The 24,365-nt window shown below is 50.6% G+C and overlaps 1 protein-coding gene across 1 annotated transcript; it reads left to right on the top strand.

Moving 5' to 3' along the window:
* Positions 1 to 205: 205 nt before the first annotated feature.
* On the top strand, positions 206 to 23,338 carry LOC105822783 (CUGBP Elav-like family member 4). The gene is made up of 3 exons (XM_012659814.1): positions 206 to 834; positions 15,615 to 15,619; positions 22,975 to 23,338. The coding sequence occupies exons 1-3, from the start codon at positions 549 to 551 to the stop codon at positions 23,080 to 23,082; spliced, it is 399 nt and encodes a 132-aa protein (XP_012515268.1). The 5' UTR covers positions 206 to 548; the 3' UTR covers positions 23,083 to 23,338.
* The last annotated feature ends 1,027 nt before the right edge of the window (positions 23,339 to 24,365 follow it).

The raw sequence follows: 24,365 nt of genomic DNA, 5'->3' as shown, positions 1-24,365 counted from the left end.
GACCGTACCACCGCCACTCCGCGGGGCCGCCGGCGGGGGAGGCGCGGTGGGGCCGGCGCCGCCCCACGCCGCCCTGCCCCCGGCCGCCGCTCGCCGCGGCGCGGGCCCCCCCATCGCGCCTACTCTCAGCCCCCCGCGCCCTCCTCCGCGCGCGCACGCTCGCCGCCCCCACCCCTGGTCTGGCTGGGAACTTGAACCGGTCCAGCCTGTTTAAACGGAAAGGACAGAGATCCTGTCTGTTCAATGTAAAAAAAAAAAGAAGAAGAAAAAAAGAAAAGAAAAAAAAAGCAGATCAGACCGAGAGAGACAGAGAGAGAGGGAGAGAGGAGAGGGAGGGGGGAGAGGAGAGAGAGCGCGAGCGCGAGCGAGCGAGAGAAGAGGAGAAAGAGAGAGAGAGCAGAGCGAGAGGAGAGCGAGGTGTGGAGAAACCGAGGGGAGAGAACCCGAGTGTGTGTATGCGTGTGCGTGTGTGAGCGCGAGCGAGCGAGCGAGGGAGAGGAGCGAGAGAGTGCGAGCGAGAAAGAATAAAAGGAAAGAAGATTTTCTCTATGTATATAAAGATGGCCACGTTAGCAAACGGACAGGCTGACAACGCGAGCCTCAGTACCAACGGGCTCGGCGGCAGCCCGGGCAGCGCCGGGCACATGAACGGATTAAGCCACAGCCCGGGGAACCCGTCGACCATTCCCATGAAGGACCACGATGCCATCAAGCTGTTCATTGGGCAGATCCCCCGCAACCTGGATGAGAAGGACCTCAAGCCCCTCTTTGAGGAGTTCGGCAAAATCTACGAGCTTACGGTTCTGAAGGACAGGTTCACAGGCATGCACAAAGGTGAGTGCACCTTTCCCTCCCAACTTTGCCGGGGAGAAGGAGCGAGCGGGCGGGCCGAACGACCGGCCGGCGACTGACGAGCGGCAGACGGAGCGAGAGGGAGCCTCGGGCGGGCGCCGTGGAGGGAGGCGCTCGGGCAGCAGAGACCAGAGCTGGGGTGCGTGGGGAGCTGTTCGCTGGGGCAAGGCTGGGTTTTGGGCGAGGTGCTGATAGGATCGGTGCTATGGGGAAAGCCGCGGGCGCAGAAGATGAAGAGAAAGAGGGAGAAGATCGAGGGGAAAATGGGGCTTGGGTTTTTGGGTAATGTGACTTGAAAGATTGGGATGGGGACGGCTGCTCGCCTCGAGCCCAGGACGCTGAGCGGACTAGCCGGCGCTTGGCCGGCCAGAGACCGAGGGTGCTGTCCATCGCCGTGGTGCTGAAAACACTACAGGAGATGGTCTCTTCATCCTCTGCTCCGGGCCGGAGTAGCAGGAGTGCAAGCCGTCTAAAAGGGAGAGAGGTGACAAATTCAAAGAGATAATTTTATTTCAATTTAACAGCAAACTCTCCCTGTCGAGCTGTGTGCCTCAATAATCTGATTGTGGTGTGAGTGGTTGGGGGGGATATGTTTGAAGGAACGAGTGATAAAACCTAAGGCAAGAATTAGCAAGAAATCAGCACCCCCTGGGTGGAGTGGAGGATCTGGGAAGCCTAATAGTCCCCTTCCCAGGAAAGCAGGGCTTTGAGAAAAAATATGTGTGTGCAAGATATGCATTTTGAAAGGTGCACCCTAATTTATCCCAAACTCACCATGCAGAGAGATTTATAGTACATTATTTCTCCCTTGAAGCAATCATTGCTAGTGAGTGCTTGGGGGAAGGGGAGACAGAATAATCAAAGAATTAAAACCCAGCAACTTTTTAGGAAAGTGGTCATGGGAATTGTCTGCAGCCTGCCTGTTTTCTCCTTGTTTTATTATCTTTAAAGCAGAGCCCCAAACGTGTTCAGTTGTAGAATGTGTGTGGGTGGCTGGTGGGTGACGAAATTAGCCCAGTGCTCCGCTCCCTAACAGTAATGTATAGGATGTGCAGCGGGGATTAATCGGTGCTGGAGCTATGTGGGCAAGTTAAATGCTTTCTGAGAGAGATTGATCGCTGGGCTGGGAAGGAACACGGGGCTAAGGAAGTTGTAGGGGATGTGTATGGACGTTCCGTTTTTAATAAACAGTAGTGTGGAGAGCCGCCGAAGATGCTATGTTAGAGCTGGTGGTTTTAAAGATGAAAACACGCACACTCACACCCACCCCCACGTTGAGAGCAGCCTCATCCTTGGCCACAAATGGGCTATGAACAGAGCTGATCCTCCAGCACATTAGGTGCAGAGCGCGAAGCTGTCTGGCTCTCTAAGCAGCAGCGGTTTTCACTATCACAACCACCCTCCTTCTCCAGCCCTCCCTTCATTCGAATACTAAACAGAGCTCCAAACTCTTCATAGTTGGAGTCCCAGAGAGCAGTTTTTATTGGCTTTAGCATCTTCCAGCTTGCCTGCTGAGGAGTAAATCTTAAAGTTAATGGCATGTTGAGTAGCACAAAAACACGGCAGAATGGAAATATACCGGGTTTGTTGGGGTGGGGTGAGGGTGGGGGACATAATGGAAAGAGAAACCAACCTTTATTCATTACGGAGAAAATGCCTGTCTGTTCAGAGGAGAGATTGGAAAGGTGGAATGGGAAGGTAGTTTTCAAAATGACATTTGAAGAAAAGAAAGAAAACACTTTCTTTTTTCTCCCTCCCTCTCAAGTCGACCATATCTTTGTAGTTATTCCCTTTCCAATCAAGCTCCCTAGAAGCTAATCAAGGTTTCTATGAAACCTTTGTCATTCTAACATGCCCTCATTTTTAAAAATAGTAATAATAAAAATTGTAAAAGCATAGTCAGGGAAGTCTTTTGCCCATCTTAGTGATCAGTTCTTGTGGTGATTTAAGATTTCAAAGTTAAAAAAAATTCAGAACCCACTAGAGGCAAGAGACAGTTGTAAGGAGCTGAGCCTCATACGATAACTGGATTGAAGCAGTTTATTTGCTTCTTTATTTCAAATGAACATAAAATTTAATAATATTCCTTGGTTTCTTTTCAATAATTCCTTGCTGATACCATCACTTTGTTTCCGATGTAATTTGGACTCTCTTGTATTATACCAAAGAAGTAGAAATTTCATTATTTACACCAGGGAAGTAAAGAAGGTTATGAGATGTATATATGGCATATATATTATGTTATTTATACACATATTATATACATATAACAAGTCAGAATTCCTAGGACAAGCAAAACTTCATTTTCTAAATAATTCTTCCCACAAACTGTCTCAGTCAGTGGCAGGCAGGCCCGCTGGCTCTGGCATACTGGGTTCCTTGTTGTCGCAGCTCACCCTTCAGAGCTTGAGCATATATTTTTCTATGAAACTTCCTGCATCTCCATCCTACTGATTTTTATAGTTGAGGTTGGGCCACAATGTCCCTAACAGTGCCTGGAAGCTCCCGGAGAGCTGAATAAATGAGACAGTTTCCAAGGTCTGGTTTATTCAGTCCTAGAAGAGTTTGAACTCCTCCTTCAGTGATGCAGCCTGATTTATTAGCTAATCCTGATAAAATAAGCCTCCGGCCACCTTAAAAAAATTACTCGCTTGCCATTGGTGATTAATTACTGTTAAGTCAAAAAGCTTGATGAGGCTCGAGGAATGAGGGTTGCATTTGGCTTCTAGAATTTCCCCATCTCTAAATTGACAACATGAGGCTAGGGATTAGAATCACGCCTTTGTTAAGCCTGGTTTCTGGGCATGTTTGTGGCTATTGCTCTCCCCTTCTTGAATTTCTAACTTCTAATGAATCGTACTGGGATAAAATTGAGAGACATAAAAAGACACTAGCCTCCAGTGGGGATGGCATATGTATGTTGTTGGTAAAATGAAAAAAGGAAGGAAGGAAAGAAGTAAAGAAGGAAGGAAGGGAAAGAAAGAATGAAAAGGAAAAGAAAAGAAGTAACAACTAAATGAAATATGTGAGATTTCAGGTGGGTATCCATTTGTTGGCCACCTGTCATTTCAGGTATCTAAAGAAGGAAGGTGTTCTAAGGGTTAATGGAATACCTGCCATGCGTAGAGTACACCTTAAAAGGCAATTACTCTAGTCAAATTGGGAGTCTGTGGAGGAGGGAGTGGGTGGGTATTGTGGAGCAAACCCAACCATCTCAGAGAAAGGCTGTGGAATGGGGTAATTACTGTAAAGATAAATTTACCCCCTGGAGACCAGAAAGCAATTGAGGGAGGGGGATCTGGGTGCTAAGCAGAAAGAGAAAGGAAGAAGAAAAAAAAAAAAAGCCCAGAATTAAAATTCAAAGAAACAACACCCAAGGAAGAAAACCCAGTTTCATGCAAACTCTCCCGGCCAACTCAGAGTCTTCTTTTCTCTCCCATTAGAAGCACTTTGGGAAAGATTGTTTTTCCAGGCTCTGAAGAGAAAGACATTGTGCTATTGATTAAAGAGAAGAGAGGAGAATTCCCCGGGTAGCAGCAAAAGTGAGCTGAGGACCAATTTTGCCCCTTCTTGTAGAATTTTTCTCCCTTAGAGAAGGAAACAAGTCATCCACTAGTCTAATTCTTCCCTTCTCTCATTTTTTATTTATTTCTCTTTTCTTCTTTTAATTTCCTGGAGGACAAACAGAGACAGTGACTGAAGATACATACACACACACACACACACACACACACACACAAACCCATGCCTGCTAACACACACATACACAGTTAGCGGATCACACATGAACAAGCCGGCAATCCATTCATAACTTTGGTCCTGTCTAGCAGGATAGGAAGCAGCAAAGACTGAGTTACTGGGAGACATAAAGACTAGTGCTCTCTGGATAGCCATATTACAATGCATTATCTTTGAAGTCATTTAAGTCCAATTTAAGTGGTATTTAGTATAATATTTATGAATTAATGTAATCTAAACATAGGGCTGTCCCCAAAGGTTTAAACAGCCTTTACTACTGATGTGTGCTTGTTCCCAGAGCCTGCGATGCATTTCAGTCTAAACAGCCAAGTCCACATCATAGTCACTCTTGCTATCCAGTCAGAACAGATCTGTGCCTGGGTAGCCACACTGCTTTGAGATTTTCCCTGCTGCATGGAGGAAAATCTACTGTACTGGCAGCCTGGGGGGCTCCCAACCCAGAAGCCACAGCTGCAGAGACTTCAGACCCGAGTACTTTCACACTACATCCAGAGGAAGGGTGGGGACTGAATAATAGAACCTTCTGTAAATTTAGCCCTGGAGAGTGTATCATTTTAAAATAAACTCACCACCAGATGCACAACCTCCCATTTCAATGGAACCTTCTATGGATTTAGCTCCGGAGAGTGTATCATTTTAATATAGTCACCACCAGATACACAACCTCTCGTTTCAACTATACCTGAGTAGGAAATGCCTGAAGCCCCTTGATTTGGGGTGTAGCTGGGAGAAAGAGGAAGGACAAGGTTATGATTATGTTTTGGTAAAAATTTGTCACCATCTTCATAAAATTATGTGTTGCATTTGCATTTAAGATGTAACAATCTCAGAACATCAAATTTCCACCTCTTGACTTTAGCCGAGCTGGCTCGTTGTTTTTTTCTTTTTTACTCTTTAGATAGGTGAATTAAAACCGTGAGGCTCTATCTGATTTCCATTTTCAAACGAGTCAAAGAGACAGTGCAGCTGAAGTATTAGCATGGGCATCAGCTCAATTAAGATGAACTTTTTTTTAATTACTTTTAAAAATAAAAATTCAGTCTGTCCAGGGAAAGAGACGGGCAGAATAGCTGGGTACACACCTATAGTTTCTTAAAAGAAAGATTTGCTTCATCAGGGATAGAGAAAATGTAATAGCCATAGTAAGAAAACAAGAAAAATATTTATTTAAAAAAACAAGTTTCACCAAGAAAATGAGCAATAGAAATTATTACAAAATTAAAGCATGTTAAAGCAACAGCACCATAAAAAACTCCAAATTCCAGATGTCGATAAGTGTCCTATTTAAGAGCAAAGAAAAAATTATTAGGGAAGACTGGTTGATTTAAGAGACTGGTGGTTATTTGCTGCTTATGCATAATTTCATTTATCTCTTACACAGACTTCCTCAAAATCAACACACAGACTCACAGATAAATTAGCATGCACATGTGCACGTATATGCATCCATGTGCAAGCATGACTAAGCACATCCCACACACATGGAAACCAGGGCTGGCCTAGATTTCACCACAATTCAACAGGGAGATGTTAACACTCCCCCCACCCAGCCTTAATGGGAATTCTAGCTTGGGCTGAAAGAACCCCCCTGGCATACTTTCACTCCCTCCATCACCTGCTCCAGTTGGCTGGATATTTGTGGCTTCTCAAACAGAAAACAAAATAAATGAAAAGGAAAAGCTTTTCTTGAATGAAGTCATAACTTGAAAACAACCCAGAGGAAAACAATTACAAAAATACATGCCATAGCTCTGCCTCCCCCCTCCCCATACACAGTCATATTGTAAAGTTCCCAGAATTCTTTCAAAGAGCTGGTTTCCAGGGGCATTCCTGCTGCTAGTGATCTCACCACGCTCCAGGAACTTGAGCGTGGCCATCACCATCAGTATCATTAGCATCACTATCCTCATTAATACAGCATATATATACCAGGATGGGAGAGTGGCTTCTGAGAGAGGCCTGGGAAGATATCAAGACACCAGCTCCTTGCTTGAGAAAAGAACTGGTCTCAACTTTGCCTCGGTCCAGAGTTCACACTTACCATGTCATCCGGAGAGGATCAGTTTCTAAACTGATCTGGGAGGGATCTCAACTGAAGAGGATTTGGGGTGGACAGGCTGTAAAGGAATTGGGAGATGCAACAGAGAGTGAGGCCCAACACTGCAGGCAAAAAAAAGGAAAACAAAGTTGTAGGGTCAAAATGCCAGGTGGAAATTGGGCACACACTGGTCGACAGTGGCTAAAACCTCAGCAGCTCCTGAACTTGGCAGGGAAATCCCATGTGACATACAGAGAGAGGGTGTAAAAACCTGTGTGTCTGTGGAAGCTGGGGTTTGGGGGAGGCAAGATGCTGCAGCTTGTGTGGGTGTTGGAGTGAGCATGTGTGTGAGTGTGTGTGAGAGAGAGCGTGTGCACGCACGCACTCACGCACAGGGAAAAGATGACAAATGCAAGTGGCATGGAAATGACGTTAGGGGCAGTTTCATCTTGCAAGGTTATGTGCAGGATAAGGGAGAAAGGTGATGGAGAAAGGAGAGAATCCGAAAAGAATAATGCTATCCTCATTATTACATACATGATCCACCTCGGAACTCGTGGCTTGGATTTGTCAATGATCCAAGTCCCAGTGTGGAGGTGTGCTCTTTTTTTATCTGCTGATACCCCCACCCAGAGCTCAGGCTTAGGAGAGGGGTCCATCTTCATACCTCACCCATCACCCTTCGAAGACTAGCCTGTTCCTGCTCACCCACTGACTCATTTTAGAAATGACCTTCCATCTGGGCTTCGAGTGGCCAGCCACAGAGCCCAGCTCCCTGCAGGTAAATTTCCCCACCCACTGCATTCTCTACCCCACTTGCTGCCCCTTGGCATCCCAGCCTACTTGCTTTTTGTAGTGTTTTCACACACACACACACACACACACACACACACACACACATGCACATATACACACACACAGAACTTGACCAGCTCAGTCAAGCCGGGCCCTCCAAGCAGCATGCTGCATTTTCCCTAAATGCAAGCAGAATGTGTCAGGGATCAACTGCCCTCCTTTTGGGTTCTCTGTAACAAGAGAAGCACATCCACCCTTTTACCTCTACCTTTTTCTGCAAGCCTTTAAATACACGGCCTCTCCAAGAATCACAGAAAGCATCCAGTCCTGCCCAAACAGCCGAGGGGAAAGAAACAGAGCCCTCTGACTTAGATGTATCCCTTTATCATCCATTGCCCCTCCTCTCCCTCTATTCCTTTTTCTCCTTGCCATTTAAGATAACCCCCAACCTCAAAATGGGACCTGAAGAAAGATATTCGTGTTCCACTTGGCAACACAGAGGAAATAAAAGGTGCCAGAGCAGAAAAACAGTCACAGGGGTAGGAAAGGCAGCAGAGGAATTGCCAGAGTTGATGCGCTCACCCTGAGACCTTTCTCCATCTCCACCCATTAAGTTCCCAGTGGCCCCCGGGTGGGTATAAAGCCCAAACCATAGCCCTGCCCACAGGAACCAACAAGGAAGCCAGGTGGGAAGCTCAAGGGTAATTGCCCTTATTTCTGAGTCCCTCAAGAGTAAAAGGAGATGATTTTAGGACCATCCGTTCCCAGGGTTTCTCCCCTCCCACTTGCTCCACATTTGGTTTCTCTTATCCTTCCTTGTATCTCCCCTCCAGCACGAGCTGATTGAGGCTCTCAAACAGAGCGATTCCCAGCAGCTCAGCTCAGGAACAAATCCTACGTGGCCAGCTGCAAGATGTAAATAAATGGGTGCCCTCTTGGAGACAGACGCAGTCCTGGTTCCATGAGGATAGCACAGCCAAAAATATTGATCCAACCCGGGAAAAAAAATTCATAATGAGCTGGCCTCCAACAAGAGTTTAATTGACAGAGACTTCCGAAGGCCGGCTCTGGACAGCGCATAAACTGACCGCGCTGTTACTTTATTGCAATATACTCTGCTTTAATTAATTATCACCTTTGTTAAGAGCGGCTACAGATCAAAGGTTTCTAGATACTTAGCAGATTTTACGAACAAAGCCCCCGATGCATTAGGCTATCCCACAGCTTGTCAGTAAGGCAAGCTAGCTTCCCATTTTCTTCCCTCTTAGCTGTTGATTTCCTCCTCTTTGTTAAAGACGAACAGCTCTTTCTGCCCAGCCGCACTACCCTAGGACCAGGATTGTGAGAGGTGTTGTCCACCGAGGGCAGGGGGGTACTGTTCAGCAGCTGTTCCTAAAATTACACAACTAAGACTTGTTTCACCTTTGAGTCTGTCTGAATGAAATAGGGAGTGTCGGTAGAAGATAAAAAGAGTTCGTGGAAACACAAAAGGGGTGTGTGTGTGTGTGTGTGTGTGTGTGTGTGTGTGTGTGTGTGTGTGCGCGCGCGCGCGCATATGCACGTGCACAAGCAACTATGTGCACATCCACATAAATATTATGGGATCAATACATTTCACATCCGCTGCCCACACCTCTTAACTTCTCCCTCCCGTCTCTTGAGCACCTGTGCTACTGTCGTATTTCATGCTGAGAAATGCTCACAGCTGAGGCGTGCATAGATGATGCTGTATAGAACCAAGTCATTGTTTGGATTCAGTTGTGGAGTCTTGGTGCCCACTGAAGGATGGTCCTCGCCTAGGGTAGGTAGTACCTAAAGAATCCAGTTCTTAAGATATGACAGGAATCTCACTCTCTAGAGTCCTCAAAACCTACAAACTGACAGGTGACTTACTTGAAAGCAACCCTTGGAGTCGTTCTAGGCAGATTTGAATGCCATACGTGGCTGTTTGTTCATTATTCTAATTTAATGATGCAGTCACACCTAATTAATCCATGTCTGGTTTATTCATACACTATGTCTGAGGATCCAAAGATCTCTCTAGCTAGCTGGCTTCCCTTTACAGGGACGAGTGAGGGGGCACCCCTGACAAGTGAGCATGTCTGGGTCTGAACAGGATGGGATCACTGTAGACAGAGTTGATAGAGGCACTGTCCCTGACACCACCGTCCATGCAGGTAGACATGACAGCAGCCACAGAGATACATGGCAATGAGGTCTGTGTGCCTGTGCACACACGCATACATGAGCACACAAAGCATGCCTTCTACCAGGGAGCTACACAAACCCATTCCCTTCGAATAGGTAATGGGCCACACCCCACCATGTAATAAACGAGGCCTGGTGGCATGTCAAGCATTCATGTGATTGGGAGTTTTGGTATAGAGGGTTTAGAGGCTGAGCTGAGTCAACCTCCCCCTCTGATCTTAACAAAGTAGAGCTGGATGAATTACTACCATTGCACAGATAAAGAGACTGAGGCCAGGAGTAGCACAGCCCCAAAGTCAAGCCTGCAGCATGACCTTTCATGCACCTACCAGTGGCTGGTTCTGGCCAGACTGCTCTCAGTGAGTGCTGTCTCTTTCCTGGCAGGTAAATTGAGAGAATGAGGCATCAACCTAATAATATCCTTATAAAGCCAAGCCTCCTTGCGCAAGTCCTAGGAGACAGGAGGCATCCAGAGATCAAACACTACATCACAGTGTATTTGTAGGAACTCTCTGATTCTGCTACCTACCTATAATGCTCTAATTGACTATTTGATCAGCTCTAAAAGGGACGGTATTCAAGACAGACTTACACACACAATACTCATATTCACACTCACACACACACATACCCATGAACGCGTTCACATGCACAGACACATACACTCACCATACAAGCACATGCACACACACATTCTTTTGCATGCTACATGCCATAGAACCCACACCAGCTCATCCAACAAGGGTAGATTTTCGCAGGCGATGCTTGAAGGTGAGTGAAAAGCACACACCTAAGATTGTACATGCCCTTCCAGTAATGGGCTTATCAATACCTCTTAAAGAAATGTGACAGCTAGTGCAGAGTGATTCAGTTGTGTGGACAAAGGTCAGCATATAGATATCCATTATTAATAATATCAATATCTTGGTTGACCAATATAACCAGAAACTGTATCATGTCGCTGTTGATGGGTGAGGCCGGGAGGACTCCGCAGCAATAGCAGGAAATTATGCCCATGTAAAATTAATCATATTGACTGGTTCTAAGAATATGCAGAGAGACGAAGATGTGGGGAGTGCTTGCCATGGTGGGAGAGGGGGACCCGGTTCCCAGAGGCTTCATGGTTTTGAACTCCCGGAAGGAGACCACCGGGGGAGAAAAGGCGTCCCTGGGTGACCGGTGAGAACACTCTCCCTCATCCAGACTTTGCTTTTCAGCGGGTGCGGTGGAGGAGAGGTGTTCTCTGAACAGGAAAAGAGAGAAATAGGATCCCCTAACCATTATCCATCCAGCATATCCATGTCTTTCTGTCAAATCAATACTTGGCTTGGCTTAGTCTCACCGGATGAGGCACAGGAGCATCCTTGCCCCTGCTCTGTGAAGAGGTCTATCTCCGAGGGGGTGGTGTGAGCCTGAAGCATCATCCCGGTTTCCATGGTGGGACACGCTCCAGGGGATGCCAGTGTGCACTCTGCAGCTTGGGCGTCTCAAAGGGAAAGGCACTCAGTCCGATCCGTCACTGCCATTAGGTTCTTGGGGTCAGCAGAGCCATGAACTCGGGGTGCTGCCCCGTATGCATTGCTGATGGGGCAGGACTGTTCTGAACTTCAGAAAGCCATTTCTCACTAAGGCTCACTTCCAGTCTCAGAGAGTGAGACGCCTCAGTCCCTTACTCGGCGGAGCCCTGGCTCAGGATGTCCCTGGGTAACACCTGGAGGGGTGTTCTGAGGAAAGAGCAGAACGCAGAGAATTCCAGTGTCTGGGGCTCCCCAGGAAGGGAAGAGGGCAGGCTGGGGAAGTATCTCCAGTGACAGCCAAAGGCCCAATAGGCTTTTTGATCATTCCTTTTCTCTGTTTCCAGAGTCGTCAAGGCAACTGAAAGGGAGCCTGCCTTTGAGCCCAGGCCCCTCGGTGGGGGGGTCATGAATAAGAAAGGGGCTGCCGAGGTGCGGGGAGGGCAGGATGCCTTTGATTGTAGAGGAGAGCAAGGAAATGGTGGCTGGGATAGAAGGGGCTCAGTTTGGGGCAGAGTGCTCCCCTTCCCATAAGAAAGCGCAGAGACCAAGGGCCCTAGCGGGCTACTGCCATTTCCTCACTGGGTGTGCACAGCCCAGCCTTCTTAGCTGAGACCCTGGCAGTTCCCAGATCTCCAGACTGGCTCCCATCTCGGCACAGGCTGGGCGCGGCCACAGAAAGTGTATGAGGAGGGCAGGTGCTGGCGCCGGAGTTCAGTCCTTCAGCTGAAGTGCCCAACTCCTAAGCAGCCCTAGGCAGAACAGGAGAGCCCAGAGGCTATGCCACTACTGCCTTAGACCCTCTCCATACATTGGGGAGGCCCCCCAGTGTGTGTGTTGGGGGGATGGGGTAGGGCTCCTGTCTCCTCCAGCTGTCGCCTGCCCTCTGACGGCAAGACGAAGAACTTCTTGCGCACACGCCGCGGCCCCTGCGCTGAAGCGCCCAGCTCCTTCTGCAGCCCAGGCTCTGCCGGGTCACGGAGCCGTGGGCCAGACCTCTTCTGCGCCCTGCTCATTTGCTGGCCAGGGTCTGCCGCTCCTTGTGCGTGGCAGCTCCCTGCTGGGCTGGGTGACTCAGGACCCCAGGTCATTTCCCTCACTTGGCCAGCAAAACAGGAGCACACAAACCCAGAGAGGAGCATGAGAAAATACAGAAAGTATTGTAGTTTCTGTACCCGTGTGAGTTTTGTTTCATTTCAAAAATTAATAATTACAGTCTATGATTTCATATGGTTTTTATTCTTAATTCCCTATGTTAAGAAGCTTATCAGCAAGGGACCAGAATCTTTTCCATACTTAGGCCCTGATATGAGTCCAACTCCAAATTGCTATGTCCCTCAACTTCTGCAAAGGACCCTCCAAGTGTCTCCACGAAACGCGCGCAGCACACGCTTGCACGCTGCGTCTGATGAAACGGACAGGCCCGGGCGGAGGACCCACCGATTAGTGACCAATTGGCACACTTGCCACCGAGGCCCAGCTGAGGCCCCAGTACAGCAATTTATGCCCCGCTCATCACTGCAGTGACAGAGACACAGAGCAGGACAGCCGCCTCTGCCTTATTTTTCAGCTTCATTTTCTTGTCCAATTTTTAAAAATCTTTGTATTGAAAAAATTAGACCTTCCTCTGTGCTGTCATCTTGACTATTACGAATAGCAAATGATTCGATTTATTTTAGGGTAAATTCTGTTGCACTTCTGTTGGGCAAGTTTGGATATCCCTTGGAATGAGGAATGAAAGGCGAGGCCTGGGACCCGGCAGCTGAGTTGTGTCCCCAGGGAAAAGGTCGGGGAGCAGCAAGCTAAAGGTTGGGGTCTCTGTGCAAGAAGGTCAGGGTGTTCGGCTGCGGTGACTGCTGACTGGGCAGACCAAGTCACAGTGGGCGGCTCCGACTTTAGAGCAAGAGGTCACACTTCTGAAGGGCCGGCCAGCCACACACGGCTGCAGGGGGCGCGCCCCCTCCAGCAGGCCCCGGCTGAGACAGGTGGGAAGCTGAGCAGAAAGGACCGAACTGCAGGCACTGCCCAACTGGAGCCAGCAGGGAGCCCAACTCCTGCGCCCTTCAGGTTCGAGACCCCTGTCTGCTCCTTGTGCCACCACCAAGGCCTGAGTTTGTTTCTCCCTTAGTTTCTCAAGTTTCTCCGCAAAGCGTTAACTCAGACTGTTCTGACCTTGTCTCGGCTGAGCCAGTGATTAAGAGGGCTGGTCCGCTGCAGAGGCCACGCCGCAGGGAGGAGAGCATCCCGCAGACCAGCAGAGGCAGGAGGAGGGGCCTGCTGGGGCAAGAGTGGGGGACTCAACTGCAGTCGCCCCTGGGACGCCCCCAGCCCTCCCCATAGTTGCCCTCAGGGTGCAGAAGGAGGTGTCTGCAGAGAGGAGGTGGGCATTACGGACAGTAGGGGAGACATGCCATGTCCCTCCGACCCCAGAAGTCCCTGGGTCTGATGGGGGAGACACTGGCCTCCTTCAAGGAAGCGCAGATTCATGTCCAACTCAGGTGCCCCAAGTGTCAGTGTCTGTCCTCAGAAGGTGGGGGACTCGCCTTCACTGCCGCAAAATAACTCTGAATGTGACAGAAAGCGGCAACCCCAAACATACAACTGCCCGATGCAAACGCCCTGCATGGGTAATCAGGTGGAGGGACTCAGGGGGCTTGGCGCCAGGTTCCCAAATACACAGGAGCTGCATAAGCCCTGGCTCGCAGACGGGAACCAGACAGAGCAGGGAGGCTGGAGAGCTGACAGGTCAGGGTGTTGTGTTTTGTTTCATTACGCTTTGCTTTTGTCCCGCTGCAATGAAGTCTCGTTCTCAGGCTGGTGGACAAAGGAATTTCTCACTTTGAATAAATCTGGACCAAGTTTATTGCCTGGTTGAGGGAGAATCAGTCGGGGGTGGGCAGGTGGGTTGCAGAGATTTCCAAGGAAGTCAGTGGCACACAATGAACCTGGCAGGGCTGTCTTCACCTGCTTTGGGGCTGCAGTGTCCTTCAGCTGTCCCAACTGCAGCCCACTTGTGCTGAGAAATTACTCATGGAATATTGAAACCTGTAGCCACGATGTTTCCTGTCATCGAGGCAGGCATCCAGATTGTCCCCACAGACTCACTCAACTGAACATCCCGAGCCGTACGCTGGGGGGTGTCTGGAGGCTAGAATCTTCCTGCACCCTCTGCTCTTCCACTGCTCCCACCTCCAGCACAGGAGTGGCTGGACAGCAGCCAGGCAATGGGACAAAGCCAGGGAACAGAGTTTTCTGGGGTGACACTGGTCTTGCAGCTGGAGGAATCTTGGCAGGTCCTTGGAAGAACTGCTCCCATTGTGGTCGGTACACCTGGGCAAAGGTGCCAAGGGCTCCTGGCAGCCCACGTACTGCAGAAGAGCAATGAGGGGACCTCTCCCATCTCTGGGAGAGAAATCCAGCCCAGAGATGCAGTAACGGATGAGGTGGCCTTCGGGGCGAGCTCTTTAGACAAGGGACATTCCCCTCTAAGAGGCCTCCACAGACCTTGATCCCTGGCATCTTCCTGACCCCAGGGATTTCTCAGGGGAGAACAGAACTGGGCTCAGTCACAGAGCTGGAGTAACTGAAAAACTCAGCTCCCCGCAGGGATGCAGAAGTCACTAATGGTGGTCTTCCAGCACCCTCCCAGTTCCCGGTCATCCAGCCCGCTAGACAGTCCCACCCCATGTCCCAAACTCTAAGCCCTAGGCCACCAAACTAGGACCCAGGGCCCTCAGGCAACAGTCCCCAACCAAAAGTGACCTCCTTTTCCTATCCTTTCGAAGTCCTGCCCCTTGCTGATCTGACAAATCCAAGTGGGCAGATATGTCCCTGGTGGCTAATGGACGTTAACGTGTTACCATCTCTGTTGCCACGTGCCTTTTAACGGGGACCTTTTAGAGCCCAGGCTTTAAGCCGAAGAAACATCTCTCTCTAATCAGGGGACTTTCTGGCGCAGGCCAGGCCAGAGGGAGAGAGTGCGAGGCAGGGAGGCCTCTGCTACCGGCAGGCAGTACAGGCCTGCCTGGCCCAGAGCTCCGTGGCCCAAGTAGGACTCCACCTCCCGAGCTGCGGCACCAGAGGGACCCAGGTGGCTGAGGAGCCAGTCACTTTGCCCGTCTCCCTGAAGGGCCAGTGGCTCACGAAGGCTGTTGTGCCAAAGGTTTAATCAAATATTAAACATGGTCCGTAAACTTAAACCAACGTCATATCTGGAGCGCCACAGCCCTCCCGGAGAGCAGCCCAGCTCAAGGGAAGATTCCAGCGCAGCTTTGCCTGGCTCCTGGGGCAGGGGCTTCTTGGTTCATGCCCTTTGGGGGCAGGGGAAAGGGGAGACAGACAGGGACCATGGCAGGGATGAGACTCGTGGCTTTCCTCCTCCATTCTATTATTCATTTCCTCTGATTTCTATCTAATCTCTCCCTGATTGTCCTGGTGAAACTTAATAGACAAAGTGAATTTTTATTACATCATCAATATAATCTCCAGCTAATCAGCAGACACAGGGGCCACCGCAAGCCCTATAGCTCCTCATCTGGCTTCATAAATAGTAGAAGCAATCACTGCCAAGCCCAACTCTTCCACCTTCTCCCGAGAGGGCTCTCTCCTGCGGAGCCCCTTCCCAGACCTGTTCTTGGGGTTTCTGTCTTCCCACGGACCCCTGCACCCAGCAGGCCACATTGCCGGTTCACGGAGATATCTTCTCCTTTAGTATTTTTAGTTTTCTTTCTCTTAGCTTCAGCTGTTAAAATCGCAAATCTGGGGCTTATGTTTCGAATGCCAAAATAGCCTAATGTCAACTGATTTCGATTCTACTTTCTCTGCGCTGGGAGTATGATATGTCATAGATATTATGTAATCCTATGGATCACAGTACATACTACAAACCACATTATATAGAAAATTAAGTCCTATGTTATACTGTACACATATAATCTATATACAAAAGTGTTTCGGTCATTTTAAGTGAAACCATGCATCTTATGTACTGTATCGTAGATGTTAAGTTATATACTTTATTTATGCTATAGTACGCCTTTCATTTATACAGCATTTTAATCTGTACAGTACTGAATTACGTATTACCTCTTTTTATTCCTATTGCAACCAGGTACAGTTGATGCTTTTTTTTATAAAGAAAAAAGGAAAAGAGATCATGAAGGGAAATTTTGATCTGGTCCAGTCCTGCCCGGATATGGCAGAGGGCTCAGGCCCAGGACAGGTGCAGGCAAGGCAGGGAGGTGGCCAGGTGATGGGGGCAGAGGCGTCGCTGCTGACTGGGTGGGCAGTTTCTTGGAGCCTGGCCTGCTGGAACAGCCCCTGGCCAACAGGCAACTTTCATCTAAGAATAGGGATTCTTCCCCCCTCACAACCCTGCACAAAGTTAAATGTGAAACTGAGAGCTCTCCCTACAAAGGCCTCTGCGTGGGCGACTGGGCCCATTCAGTAACACGAGGCTGTCTTCTCCCCTGTCCCTGGGGGTCCAGGCCACAAAGCCAACAAACACCATTTAGAGTCCAACCCTGTAAATAAGGTGAATAAAAGCTCATGAATCTGGCTTTGGCCGTCCACAACACCATCAGCTCTTTGGGAGAAGCAGAATTTGCTTCCCACAGGCAATCAGAGCCAGCTCCGGGCATGACCAGCCACCCCTAAGGACCTGGATAGCTACCTCCTCAGCTCTGTCCCCTCTCACATCAGTGCAATGGCACCTGCTCCGCCCACCTCCTGGGACCCTCCTGGGGATCAAATGAGAAGGCAGCACGCGGTGTAAAAGTCAAAATATCCAGGGTCACTGTCATGTATTAAGGGCCAGTGCCCTTATTACATGGAGGCCATGTAATACTAGGGGCCACGTATTGAGGACCAGCCCCAGCAGACCACTGGGCAGCTCTGACAGTCCCGCTCCCTCTCGGGAACAGAATGCCAGGGACGACGCTAAGGCCCCAGGGTGGACGGGAAGGGAAATACATGATGCACCTACTAGGAGACATACACGCAGCCTCTCACTTATTTTATCTCATCAAATCCTCACGACAAAACCTCGACAGAGATATCACCGTGCCCCCTTGAATGCGGAGGAAACGGAAGCTCGGAGAGCAGTAACTCGACTGAGGTTACGTGCACCCAGATTTGTCATGTTCTCAAGCCCGCCACATTCCTGTGACTGCGCGCTCCCTTTACGGAAGTAAATAACAAGATTATCTCCTCCATCTCCTTCATTCTGCAGATGGGGAAACTGAAGCCCTGCAACATTATTGGCTAATATTTTCTTAAATCATTACGCACTGTCTTGTATGCAGGGTCTGAAAACAGATACACACAGAGAGACCTGCACGCATTTACAGACACAGAGAGATAACTCACACGGACACATATACAGATACACATATACACACACACACAGAGACTCACAAATACATACACACTCGCAGACGCACATAGGACAAGCTCAGATATAGACATTCATACGCATACCCACATACGCGAGCATACACACTCAGAAATGCAGATACACTCACAAACACAATCACAGACACACACATATAGAAACATTCTGACACACACAGCGACACACACAAAAAAGCACAAATAGAAATACACGGACACAGAGGCACACACTCACGTACCACTCCTTAACGACAAGGCTTAGTTAACCACGAGGCCCTTGACACCATTTAGCCACCCAATGTGTTAGCAGGAGGGATAATGCAGCGGTTTGGAGAGAGGGATGACAAGGGCCGGGTTTAGAGGGGAGGGGGGCACAGGGGCCCCATAAAGGCTGAGGCCAAATCCTCATTAGAAACCAACAAATAAACAGAAGGCGTTTGCTGAGAGCACTCCCTGTGCAATCACTTCTCTGCGTCAACCTGCGGGATCCAAATTCCCGTTCCTCTGACCAAGACCAAAAGGAGGTCCTGGAGGCCCCCCAGCCCCACACACTGGCCAGGGCAGCTTTCATACAGGCAGGGTGAGGCCTGCGAGCAGAAGAGGCAGCTCCAGGAGGTGGCGACTGGGAAGGCAGGAGAGGAGGGGTAGGCAAGACCTCTCCTGGAGGCCATGGCTCGGAGCAAGAGAGGTTTTTGCACACCCAGTGTTCTGCTATCCACCCAAGCCTGCTCTCAGCCTGCTGGGTTCCTGTCGGCCCATGGGAACACAAGTGGCAGAGAAAGTGGCCCTGTTCGGCTGTATTGAGAGAATAAACACACATACACACATACACACACACACACACACACAGAGCAAAAGGTTAACAAAGCCACAGGCTTCATCAGGGAACAGGAAACCTATGCGTTTCTTTTCTTTAAAATAAAATCCTGATCTGGGACTGAGTTCTCTCTGTTTTCGCCACCATATGGATAAACAGACCATTTGGAAGTTGAGGCTTTCTTGGGGCGACAGGGCAGCCTGCTTTCACATGCGCGGACTTGAGCTGTGTGTGCTGCACGGGAGGTGCGACGGGTTGCTGCAGGAGGTGGCACAGTGTTGCCCTGTCCCGCGTGAGCATGCTATGCCAACAGGCTGCAAGGGGTGAGGCTTGGTTTGCACCTTTGGGGACTGTGGCACAGCACCATGTGTCTTCTGGACACGTGCCATGTGGATTCATGTTGTATCCTTAGGTTTTGCATTGACGCTGCATCCTGTGCGTCTGCTGGCTGTTGGCGTTGTGTGGGTCAGCGTGTGTCTGTCGGGTGTGGGAGAGCTGTATTTTCTGCCCTGCTTTGGCAAAAGAAGGGAGGACACAGAGAGGGCTCTCTCTATTCCTCCAAGGCTGCAAAGCTTCCTCATCTTGGGACTTGCTATTGGGCAGAGCCCCACCCTTCCTCTCCCAGGTCAGGGTCCAGGGGAATCTTCTGCCAGGGCCCCGTCTGTCCCCAGCCTGATTGAAGCTCTGGGTCTCTGGGGCCTCCCAGAACTCTGGGACCTGGGGCCTCTCACCGCACTGTGCCTGCATGTACGTGTTCACGCGGGACAGTGGGTAGCATGCGTACACACCACCTCCATGTGAGCACGCTCCGATCTCATCCTGTAAGACCCGGACAAGGAGATGTGTGGACATGTGTGCTCATATGTGCTGAGTGTATGCAGGCACGTGTGGGCTGCGATGGGCTCGGGTGGGCCAACTTTTCGTGACAGATTGTGTGTACGTCTATGACTACAGTTTCTACCAAGTGCATGTAAAAAACAGAAAAGATGAGTCCAAGTCCCGGGGTGGGCACGCCTGCCGTACTCTGCAAATGTGTGCGCACGTGGGTGTCTTTCTGAGGGGCCTCTGGCCAGGTGTCGGGGAGGAGTGTGTGGGGGAGGAAGGCTCCGCACACGTGTGGCTGTGGGCAGCCTAATTGGGTGGGAGGCTAAGTCAGACGGTGTCCTCCAGAGACCTCGCTGCTTTCCTGGACGCATGGCTGGGCCATCTGTGGCATTTTCTCACATTCTGCCCACACATTCCCTGGGACACCGGAAGAAGAGGGGGTCAACTCCCGAGAAGGCTGCCCCGAGGGCTCTTCTCAGAGACAACCACAAGTGCAGGGCTGTGTGTGTGTGTGTGTGTGTGAGAGAGAAAGAGATAGACAGAGACAGAGAGACATGGAGAGAGAGCTGGGGGGCGGTAGCTCTGGGAAAGAGAGGCCCCGCCCCGCCGCCTCCATCTGGGCTGCAGCAGATGGTGCTCAGACCCGACCAGCCAGGCCAGAGGCAGCGCTTGGAAGCCAAGTGTCCTGAGGGAAAGGCGGTGCGGAGGAGGGCCCAGGTGGGCATGGGCGATGCTCTCCGGCGGAATGCACCTCTGCCCCCCGCGCCTGTCCTTCTGCCCAGGTGCACAGAGCTCCTGCGCCTAGCCTCGTGTCTAGCTACAGGTGTCCTGTCCCTCGGCCTCATCTCTAGGCCCCTGGGAGGCTGAGTCCAGTGACTTAGGGTACAGGTCCAAAAGGCAGGCCCTCCCCAAGCCTGGCCCTGGCCCACCTCTGGCTCCAGTGTGAGCTTGTTTTGCTCCTAGGCAGCGGGAAGAAGGCCAGTCCTGCCTGCCCAGGAGTCCTCGGCTGCCTCATCCACTCATCTGGAGGCCCCACCTCTCTGGCCCCTGGGGACACGACCCTCTCCTAAAACCCACAAGTCCCTCTGTGCTTTGCCTGACCCACCCCAGCAAGTAGCTCTGGGGCACACAGTGCCTCGGGTGTGCCTAGATGCCTTGTCTTCCTGAAGCTGAGGCCAGACACTGACCTTGCCGGGCCTTTCCCAGGACACCTGTATCAGAATCTCCTGGGAATCTGGTAGAAAAGGAAGATTGTGGCCTCGGCCCGAGACCTTTGAATTCCCTGAAGATGGAGCCAGGAAATCCACAGTTGGATAACAACCTCAGGGTCTCCACACACATCAAGTAGCCTGGTCCCCGGAGCTCTGCAGTCACCTCCCAGTCCAGCTTGTCAGAATGCCACCACATCCTCCTGCCTCAAAGCTGGACACCCTCCCGGGTGTCCCCTATATTTCTGCGCTTTGCCTCATAGCCACTGGGGTCCAGCCTTCTTCCCCAGGGAATGACCTCCCTCATTCTCAGGACCATCTACTTACACCATAAAACCCACTCCTTAGGCTGCTGTCATAACCGTCTTAACAGACATGTCTTCCTCACATTTCGGAAGTGGGTCCTGACCTCACATTCTCACATTCTCACATTCTCACCCTCACGCAGTTACACACACAAACCACACACACGCCCAACCAGCGCTGCTGGTGGGACATTTACGTGCAAGTTTTTGTGTACAAAGGTGGAGCTCTTCTGTCCCCAGCTCTGTGGAAGCTTTCTCCTGCTCAGCACTTCACAGCTCCCCGGGCCGCCCCGACCCCAGTCAGGGGAGGCGGAAGGCTCCGGAGGTAGCACAGGGCTGTGAGACAGGCAGCGCTGAGGTCCAACCCCAGCTGCTCCACTGACAAGCCGTGTGAGTTGGGCAAGTCACTTTACCTACTGGGTCTGCCTCAGTTTCCCTGTCCAGCAAATGGGAGTGCACACGCCGCCTAAATGAGTTTCCTGCGAGTATGAAATGCAGCGATCCAGGTAGAGCCTTTGGCACAGCGCCTGGAACATGGTGCGCCTGCGATAATTGTAGCTGTAGAACAAATGAAAAAGGAAAGGAAGTCAAAAGAGTTCACAACCCAGACAGCCCTGGCCTCACTGCCCCTGCCCTCACCTCGGCCCTCCCTTCCTGTGAGACAGTCGCGTCCCCACAGCTCTGCTCAGGCTGTTTCCCTGCTGGGGCACCCTCTCCCCTCCCACTTCCCCCAGACCCAGACAGAAGCCTGCTCCTTGGTGTAGACGCACCGAGCCCCCTCCAGGGAAGCCTCCACCTGCTGCAGCATTGTCAATCTCTCGGAGTCCCCAGAGTTTGAATCTCTCGACCCAGGGCCTCAGGCCCACTGCGCCACCCCAGCTGCTAGCACGTGTCCGGCCAGCCTCTCCTCAGACTGCGAGCTCCCCAAGGCGAGGCACGGTGATGGTGCTCTGCCCCCGACAGACCTCCCCAGGCACCCCGGCTGGGCACGTCTCGGGCACAGATCCCATGGTAGCCTCCTTCACTCATTTGGAGGGACAGGAGGTACCATTACTCTGGCCCCCAGAAAATGCCTGGTTTTTTTTAATATTAAGTTTATTATAAATGTTTCCTGTTGGCAGCAATACTTCTCACAGAAAAAGCCAGCAAGGTGGGAAGGTAGAAAGAAGAGAAAGGCACCCATATCCCCACCACCTATAGATAACGACTGTGAATGTCTTGGTGATTGTCTTTAGGTTTGGCGGGTGGGTCCAGCCAGAAGCTTCGTGTAACACAGGCTGGGGGCTTGCGCACCTACAGCATGCCCAGAGCAGGGCTGCACGTTGTGTGGGAAGTAGAAAGCAGAGCCGCAGCCCCTGCCCAGGGAGGCTCACACACCTGTGGGGAGGTAGCACTCGGAAAAGCCATGCCCAAAGCATAATTAAACACAACTGTCCCCATCCACCAGCGGCTGACTTCGGGTGCCCTGTGTCCCTCACCTGCGCCCCTTGGGACTAGGGAGATGGCTGGGAGATGCCTGGCTTGGTGGAGGGAAGTCAGGTTGTGGCCAGAGTTGGGAGAGGGTGAAAGCCCCGAGCTCTAGTCCAGGACCCCCTTTGGGGGCATCTCTGTACGTCCATTTCTTCATCCGGGAACGGGGGTGAATGGATCACCTCGAAGAAGGTTTCCTGGTGCACAGTCTGTATCGCTATGATGTAAAGTTCATGCTGAACTTAGAGTCCAGAGTCCATGGTGGAGCAAACCTTAGGGGTTCTGGGAGGCCGGGGATGGGGACAAGCATGAGAAGATGTGAGGAGTCGTTCGGAAACCACGGTGAGAGGTGCCGAGCCCATGCAGGGACTGAAGAGTTAACATGGACATCGGCACTAGGCTCTAACCGAGGTCAAGGGAGGCAGCTGTGGTGCCCTGGGAAGAGCACTGGATCTAGAGCCCAAAGGCTTGGGTTTGAACACTGGAGAGCTCGCGATGACCACAGGCAAGGCATTTTGTTCCTTGAGCTCAGAGCTCCTCCTAACCTGGAAGTCAAGAACAGCAACGCTGGCTTCATAAGTTATTGTGGCAATTATGTGAGAATATGTAGAAACATCCAGAATCATCTTGTATAATGGCAATAATCATAATCATAATAATAAGAGAAGAACTGTTCACATGTATTTATCATCTACCACGTCCCCAGCACGGTGCCAAGCAGTCTAATGTGCTATCTCATTTAATACTACCAGCTTTCCTAGGGGAGCATTTCCATTTCTGTTTTACACACAAGGAAACAGAGGCACAGAGTTTAAGTGCCCTAACTTCCCAGGGCACAGAGCGAGTAAGTGGCAGGACCAGGATGCCAAACTGTGCTCCCAAGAGTCACATGCTTGGTTAAGAGTGCTTGGACCCATTGTGGTTAAGTGCCCGTGTCCCCGAATGAGCAAGTCTTCCTAGCTGGGCCTCAACCTTCCTGTGCATAGACCAGAGCAGCCGGCTCATGAAGTTCAGTGGGTACACAGTGAGCACTCAATAACGAGTGTTTATTTATTGCTTCTGTTTACAGCTCTATTCCCAAAGTGAATTGTTTGTTTAACTAAGGAGCATTTACCTTTATTACAGTCATTGGTAAATAAAATTATATTTGCATTTCCACAAATATGTATGAGTTTAATTAGTCTTGCAATTCGTACACAAGAGCCAGTCCAGGAAACACATTCATGAGCTCACACTTCTACCCTAGGCAAAAAGCCTTCCCTGACAAACACCATCCGGATTAAATAATTCATTCATTCACAAATAGTTATTGATCGCCCACTCCATGCCAGGCACGGGTCTCCCTGCTGGAAATACAACAATGACCAGGGCAGATAAACTCCTGGCTCTCCTGAAGCTTACATTTTCATGAGGCGAGTTAGATGATAAATTAATAATAAAAATTAAAAACCTGATCGTTAGTACAGTGCTGAGACTTACAATGTACAGATGAAGTGTGGAGTGACAGGGGCTGCTGTATATTGTGTAAGCAGGGAGGGGCCCCTGAGGAACTGACAGTGAAGCCAAGATCCAGACAACAAGCAGATGGGGAGGGAGAAAGCACTTGGGCAAAGGGGGCGGTAGCAGGTGCAAAGGCCCTGAGGCAGGAATAAGCTTCCTGTGTTCCAGGAACAGGAGAAAGACCAGCATGACAGGGGCATCATGGGACCGTTGGGGACAGCGAGGTGGGAGGGGTTGGTGCGGGCAGGTTGTCTCAGGCCCGGCAGGTCAAGAGGGAGGGGCGTCTGCATTGTTTTCTAAGGATAGCTAGACACATCAGAAGAGGCATGTTCTAACATACGTTACACAAAGATCTTTCGGCTGCTATAGGAGAGCAGACATGGAGGTGTGGATTAAGGTGAGCAGTGAGGGTGCAAGAAATAGACGGAGCAGGTTGCATTGGGGAGTTAGGGGTCCCAGGACTTGCGGATGGATGGTGTGAAGTGAGGGGAAAGAGAAAAGCCCAGGACGCTGTGAGCCACTCGGTGCTGAGTGGGGCCATTTACCGGGAAGGAACGCATTTTAGAGGTGGGTGTTGAAAGTTCCGGCCGTGCTGAGAGTGGGAGGCCTGTGGGACGTCCCAGAAGAGGCAGAAAGAAGGCAGGTGGATATATGATCCGGAGCTCAGCGTGAAGATCTGGGCTG

The sequence above is a fragment of the Propithecus coquereli genome, unplaced genomic scaffold (assembly GCF_000956105.1).
Source record: "Propithecus coquereli isolate 6110/MARCELLA unplaced genomic scaffold, Pcoq_1.0 Scaffold639, whole genome shotgun sequence".
Lineage (NCBI taxonomy): Eukaryota > Metazoa > Chordata > Mammalia > Primates > Indriidae > Propithecus > Propithecus coquereli.
This window is presented reverse-complemented; position numbering and strand designations above follow the sequence as displayed.

Coding starts and splice junctions, on each gene's coding strand:
- LOC105822783 (XM_012659814.1), top strand. CDS start 549: ATGTATATAAAGATGGCCACGTTAGCAAACGGACAGGCTGACAACGCG.